The 7,580-nt window shown below is 38.3% G+C and overlaps 1 protein-coding gene across 1 annotated transcript in view; it reads left to right on the forward strand.

Annotated features, from left to right (window-relative positions):
- LOC107723290 (uncharacterized) overlaps positions 1-2,896 on the forward strand; it is a gene marked incomplete at its 3' end in the record, with an annotated part of 37,490 nt that extends 34,594 nt beyond the window's left edge. The window contains exons 5-6 of the mRNA XM_016531856.1: positions 2,373-2,491; positions 2,664-2,896. Of these exons, the coding sequence (XP_016387342.1) occupies positions 2,373-2,491; positions 2,664-2,896 (352 nt within the window). The remainder of the gene's footprint in view (positions 1-2,372; positions 2,492-2,663) is intronic.
- Positions 2,897-7,580: the final 4,684 nt, after the last annotated feature.

The raw sequence follows: 7,580 nt of genomic DNA on the forward strand, positions 1-7,580 counted from the left end.
CAAACATACAGTATGCTTTACCATGTTTTGTTTTTTTAAGTAAAAGTGTCTAAATATCCTTAAAACAAGATAAATTCACTTGAGAAACAAAATTGTTTAAGATGTTAAGCTTTGTTTTCAGAGAGCATACTACTTGAATTAAGTCATTAGCCAATCAAATTGTTCTTAAGTATAAACAACTAAATATAGTGATGTATATGCTGAAAACTGAAAACATTTATGGTAAAACCTGCTCTAATATAGAAACAGTCTCTTTGAGTTGTTTGTATATTTGACTCTCTGTTGTGTGGCACCATCTACTGGATAAACCTGAACCAAATCTCTGAGATTTACAGTGACACATGAGACAAACTTAAAATTTAAAACCAAATGACATTTATATTAAAGAAATATAGCATGAGCACAATGTAAGTTGTACTGTAGATTCACCTTAACAGTAACAGTATCATTCAGTCTAACCTATATAAAATGTATAAAAAAAATGCCAAGACCCAAAAACAAGCCCAATAAAAATTAGGCCCCTTCCCATTTCTGTAATGTTCAAACCTGCATTAAAGCTTGTGGTGTAATCAGACTCTGTCTCTTAGATGGTCGACCTCCTCTTTCTTCTCTTGATCCTGATTTTTCTGATTCTGCTGGATCTTTTGTGTGGACTTGTGAGGAAAGTCCTAGCAATCTGGGCAAGAAAGTCATAATCAAGATATGATGATCCCATTTTAAGGTATCTATAGTAAATATTCATGCATGCAGTCACATTTATACCATAATATAAATACGTGTATGTGTTTCGCACTAGTTTTGAGCTTTTGTGCATTCTGTGCAGGTTACACACGTAACTGTTTAAGATCAGCCTGTAAGGCATCAAGAAACACTATCACTTTTAATCGGATTGAATTTTCATTTGGTTCGAGTTCAATCAGATCGAATGAGATGTTTGCATAAAGCCTTTTTCTGCCTGACTAAGCCATCAATTTTATTTCTAATGTATTATTTGCATATTGATTGTGTTTGATCATAGACACTTCTGGGTTCATAAACGTGGAACGTACTATAGATAGATATGCCCCTGCTTCCACAAGGTTTTTACCTCGACATCAAATTTCAGCTTTTGACTAAACACTGATAAGCCAAAACATTTTGACCTGTGAAGCAAATATTGCAGTGAAACAATCAGCTCTCATAATCAACATGTTGGATGCAAGAGAAATGAGCAGAAATAAAAATCTGAACCACTTTGACAGGGGCCAAACTGTTATGGCAAGGCTTCTGGTTCACAATATCTCTGAAACAATAAGTCTTGTGGGTCGCTCCAGGTCAGCAGTGGTGAGAATTTACCAACAGTGGTCCGAGGTGGGACAAACCAGCAACAGGATGTTGGGCTCTTAAGACTCATCGCTGCATGAGGGCAACTAAAGCTATCTAGTCTGAGCCAACCGAAGGTCTACTGTAGCACAAGTCACACAAAATTTTAAAGGGGATGGGGGTATAATGCTGTTTCATGCATTCAGAGTTGTTTACACTGTTAAAGAGTTGGTTTCTCATGCTAAGCATGGACAAAGTTTAAAAAAAAAAATTTGGAGTATTTCTGTGCCAAAAATCTTACTTCCGGGTTCGTACAAGTTTCGGAGAGTTTTTTTTCCATTGTGGCTCTTCATGAAGTAAACGAGGGTGGAACTCCTTATATGGGCATTTCTCCCGGAAGAACACACCCGCACGCACATCGTCCAGAGCGAGAGAAAGATCACGCCCATTAACACGCTTCATCCGGTATCACTTCACGGGACTCACTCGGGAAGAATGTCTCCAAAGAAGTGTGTTTTTGGTTGTAAAGGAAAGATAAGTTCGACGCTGTATTTGCACATAGTTTGATACTGAAAGATGGAGCGGTCCCAGCTATAAAAGATTCCAGTCATGATTCAGAACTGCAGATGGTAAGTGAAACGGCATCAAATGTCTGTATTTTGTTGGCAATCAGTTATGGTGCAGACAGATTGACAACTGACCAAGGTTGAGCCGGAGGGACAAAGAATCCTGGTGGAGCCAAGGGGATGGTGGTCCCAGGTGAAGCAGAGAGCGACGAGCCAAGGTGGAACTGATTGCTTGACAGACCTAGGAGGAGTGATGTGCAATGAGGTCCTAGGTGGAGCTATTGTGTCGACCATCCTGGGCTGGGCTGGGCTGGTGCAGACTCAGACTGAGGTGGATCAACATTAACTGAAGGGCTGAAGAGAGACAGTGCAGACAGGGCCTGAGGACTAGGCAGTGCAGGTGGGGATAAACCAACAGGCTTAATGGGGCCACACAAGTCAGACATACAATTCAAGTTTGGTCATTTTTGCCGACATGGAACAGGCTATTTTGTTGGCAATCAGAGCTCAAGTGCTCGGCAACCTTTAGCTCCGCCCACGGCGCGCCTCCAGGACCAGGAGCAGGCCTACAGCAGAGACAAGGGAAGGAGGAGTCTTGAGGGAGGCTTGGCTTCTGTACCCAGGTAGATGACTGACCAAGATGGAGCTGGCAGAGGTAGAGACTAAAGCTAGGGCTGATTAATGGCGATTAATCGCATCCAAAATAAAAGATTTTGTTTTCATAATATATGTGTGTGTACTGTGTATATTTATTATGTATATATAAATACACACACTTATTGCTTCCTCATCCAGATTCCCAGAGTTGCAGAAGTACAACCCGACACAGACATGGTCAGACATCTTCCGCTCTGGAATGGACATGACAGCAGGCATTTGCTCGGGGTCCATGGCAGGAATCAGCTCTGGCTCTGGGTCTGCAGTGGGCTCAGGTTCTGGGTTGGTGGTGGGTATGGGCTCGGACCAGATGAATGAGGGCATTATGATGGGAATGGACTGGAGGGACTGTTGTCCACCTCTCCAACTGTGTATGATGAGCCACACAGCCACAGCACACTGTCCAAATAGTCCAGGGTGTGGCTGTGAATCTAAACATAAAGTTTAATATCGGTCTGTCAATATAAAGGCTGTAGGCTGAACAAAGGACCACTGACCCAATGCATACAGTTATTAAAAAAAAATTCCCAATGAATATCCAAATTAAACAAAACACAAAAATCAATACTTGTGATATTAGATTACACAACTTATTAGACTGATGTATAAAAAGCAATGGAAATTAAGCTGTGCTGACTTTATTATGTGCTGGTTCTATTTTACCACAGAAACTGAGCTTGTCACACTTTTCTCTCCATCTGTCTCTCTTCATTAAAAACTAGCCTTGATGAAACTTGCCTTACCCACAAAGTAGCAGAAGTCCACTATACACTGGGATCTGGTTTTCACTTTTTTGTCATTTACATCTCACAATTTTAAATTGAAATGCAATGATTAATGCAGTTTGGTTACTGGACTGCATTTAGTTTTCCAATTTTCAGTTATTTTGAGCCATCTTGTTGAGTTTCTCTTATTGAAGTCTTAAAAGTTTATGTTTGATCTTTTCCTGTAGGCCTATTACACAAATTGATTTAAATCTTATTCTTAAAATAATGGCCATCCCTCACATTCTTCCCGGTATTTCAGCTAGAACTGTTCTTATTTGGATATTTTTAAAAATAACACCAGTAGCACTATTCCCTTCCAATAAATTGGTATTTTCAAAACAAGAAACTGTGCTTCTGTATAAGTGGCAATGGCTTGAAATTCCCGTAATAGTTTTCATTAGCTGTCATCATGTGGATTCTTCTCCTCCCATCCCAACTATGTTCTCTGTTTTTTTCCTCACCTGCACAATTTCTCAGACCTTTGGCAGGAGTAAACATCTCTTTAACATAGAGATGGGATAGAAAGAGACAGGTGAGGCAAAAACAAAAAGTAAATTACCTTAAAGGGGTAGTTGATTGCAATTTAACTTTTTTAACGTTAGTTAGTGTGTAATGTTGCTGTTTGATCATAAACAATATCTGCAAAGTTACGAAGCTGAAAGTTCAATGCAAACGGAGATATCGTCTTTTCAAATTCTGGCAGTTTAATGCCTACAAAAACGACTGGTAAGGGACTACAACGAGTTACTTCCCAGGTCCATTACGTCAAGAACCCAGAATTTTACATAAACCCCCCCTCCGGGAACACGCAGCAAAGGGGGCGAGGCCATGCTGCGCTGCTTTAGAGAAGAGGAAGAGAAAACGTCTCCAGGTTACGTATGTAACCATGGTTCCCCGAAGGGAACGAGACACGAGGCGGTTTAGCCAATCACAACACACTGGGACAGCTAACCAATCAGAGCCCATCGTGTATTTCTGAGGGAGGGGCTTCATAAAAGCAGGAAATGATCAGCGTGTTCAGAGGAGAAGGGACAGAGTGTTGTGGAATAAAGGTAAATTATGTGAAAGATAATGCGTTTTTTTTAACAAACGAAGCATTAACACATGTTAGACTGCACCCCATAAACACAATCAAGCCTATAAAAAAACCAGTCAACCACCCCTTTAAAGTAAGTCGCATCCCTCTGTTTATTTATTTTATTTATAAAATGTATATTTTTTCTTTCTTTTTTTATTTTGCTTCATTATTTTAAATCTTTGCAGGTCACTATGAGAAACTTGAAGAACAAGATGCTTCCAAAATAGAATCTTCAAAATAGAATTCCTGTGATGCTTTGCATATTGTGGTATTTCACCTGAGGAAAAGGAAAGGACTACAATGTAAATGATGAATTAAACCTAAACTTACCATAAAACAAACAACATTTCCTCTTCAAAATCAACCGAAGAATCAAGATGGATATATTCCAGCTTTACCAGTCGAGTACGGTTCTTCATCAAAGGTGTGTAAAACATTTAAACTCCTAGTTGTATTCCATTTGTTCAGTAATATAGTGCCTGTTACAAAACTAGGTATAAAAACTAACCGGGAAGACTGGTGGGTGGATTATGTGAGCAGTGATATTGATAATAATTTATTCTGCTTTGTTTAGAACAATACTGTACAATTAAACAAACAAATAATATTTTTAATAGAAAAAAAATATCTTAAAGTTAAAAACAAAAAACAAAAATGACCCTAAATGGCAAAAGGTACATAATATAAAAAGGTACATAATATATTATAAAACAGAATATAAAAAATATAGACTATTATTTGTAATTCAACTGCATTTCTAGCCAGTCAGACTAGATAAAATTAGTTTATACTTTGTCACATTGAAAATTTCACATTGAATACCATCATTAATGTGGAAGCCACATTGACTCTACAACATGGACCATTCTTGTTAAATTACCTTGTCGTTTCCATTTTTACGTTGTTAAATTGTTGTTTAATGTGAGTGGTTGCTTTGAAAAACCAAAATAAATTGGTGTTAAGGTAGCATGAAAGCTATATTGTCACAGGTTATGTCATGGTTATAACACGTCGTCATGGAAAGGTGAAGATATTGATATATAAAACATGTATATATAAATATATAAAACATGTATATTATATATAAAACATATATAAAGATATATAAATCTTCTATACTTATTTTGCTGGATCTGTCTGCTGCTTTTGATACGGTGAACCACCAGATTCTCCTGTCAACCCTATTGGAAAATGGCATCTCAGGAACCGCACGCCAGTGGTTTGAGTCTTACCTCTCAGATAGGTCCTTCAAGGTATCTTGGAGAGGTGAGGTGTCCAAGTCGCAACATCTAGCTACTGGGGTGCCTCAGGGCTCAGTTCTTGGACCACTTCTCTTCTCTGTCTACATGGCATCACTAGGTTCTGTCATTCAGAAACATAAACAGCTTTTCATATCACTGCTATGCTGGTGACACTCAACTCTAACTCTCATTCCATCCTGATGAGCTGATGATAGCTGCTCACATCTCAGCATGTCTAACAGACATTTCTTGTTGGATGACGGACCATCACCTTCAACTCAACCTGGCTAAGACAGAACTGCTTGTGGTTTCAACAAACCCATCACTTTATCAAAATGTCACCATCCAGTTAGGCTCATCAACCATAACTCCTTCAAAAACAGCTAGAAACCTTGGAGTTGTGATTGATGATAAGCTGAATTTCTCAGACCACAATGCTAAAACTGGGGTCCTGCAGATTTGCTTTATACAACATTAGGAAGATCAGGCCCTTTCTTTCAGAACATGCAACACAACTCCTTGTTCAAGCTCTTGTTCTGTCCAGGCTAGACTATTGCAATGCTCTCTTGGCAGGTCTTCCAGCCACTTCTATCAAACCTCTACAATTAATCCAAAATGCCGCTGCAAGATTAATCTTTAATGAACCGAAAAGAACGCATGTCACACCTCTGTTCATCAATTTGCACTGGCTACCAGTAGCTGCTCGCATTAAATTCAAGGCATTAATGTTTGCCTACAAAACCACCACTGGCTCTGCACCCATTTACCTAAATTCATTACTTCAGAGTTATGTGCCCTCTAGAAGCTTACATTCTGCTAGTGAACGGCGTATTATTGTGCCATCTAAAAGAGGCACAAAATCACTTTCACAGACTTTTTCATTAACTGTTCCCTCCTGGTGGAATGACCTGCCCAAATCAATCCGAGCAGCTGAGTCCTTAACCATCTTCAAGAAACGACTAAAAACACATCTGTTCCACCTTTATTTGACCCTCTAACTCTAAGTTCTTAATGAGAATGTTTTATGGAAAATAATAGTTTCATTTGACTAGTCACCATTATGGCGATTAATGTTGGAAATGGAAATAAAATACAATGGAACGTTCTCTTAATGTTCATATAATCAATAAAAAAGTTTTAAACATTTAATAAAAACTGTACATTTTCAGCATTTAGAGAACATTAAGAAATGTTTTCATAACTTAATGGGAATTAAGCAAAATGCTTTTAGAACATATTTTTGTTAGTTGGGATACTCAAACCTTACAGAGTTTCATGACGTCATGAGACATTTACAGACAAGCAGCTCCGCATGGCTCAGATCCCCTATCACTGCTAGATGTCAACTTTGCCATCTTGTGGAATATGAGGGAGCTTTATGATAACGGCATTCCTGTGCAGTTACAATAAATGTCCTGAGGGTTTAAGAAAAACACAGATGCAAAACAAAGACATTTTTCAGCCCCAACATGACCCACATCTCATCTGATCATCTCATTTTCACATGAGATGTTAATCATAAAAACAGACACAAGACAAGTGTGTCTTCATGATTCAGTGAGTTCATGTGTTCCCAGTTAATGTTATTTATTGTGCAAAAGGCAACTGTTACTTTCAGATCTGTCAATAAAAATTATTAAAATCAACACACAAAGTGTGTTAGATTCATTCAAATCGACTGATATAAAAAATATTTGGCACAAACAGGATGAGAATCTATGAATATACTAGTAGAACTCTGTGTGTGTGTGTGTGCATGTGTTTACATGTTTGTTTTGCTTGTGTTAAGGCAGACGACAACAAGACAGTGGGATTTGTTTAGTCTCATAAACAACCTAAACAGAAAGAAACAGAATACAGAGAGAAAGAAAGGGGGAACAAGCAACAACCAGCTAACAGGAAAAATTCTCACAATTTTAGTGAACATTTTGACAAGGTCCTTTCAAAGTTATGAACAAACATTTTTTCC

The sequence above is a fragment of the Sinocyclocheilus rhinocerous genome, unplaced genomic scaffold (assembly GCF_001515625.1).
Source record: "Sinocyclocheilus rhinocerous isolate Xijiao unplaced genomic scaffold, SAMN03320098_v1.1 scaffold3199, whole genome shotgun sequence".
Lineage (NCBI taxonomy): Eukaryota > Metazoa > Chordata > Actinopteri > Cypriniformes > Cyprinidae > Sinocyclocheilus > Sinocyclocheilus rhinocerous.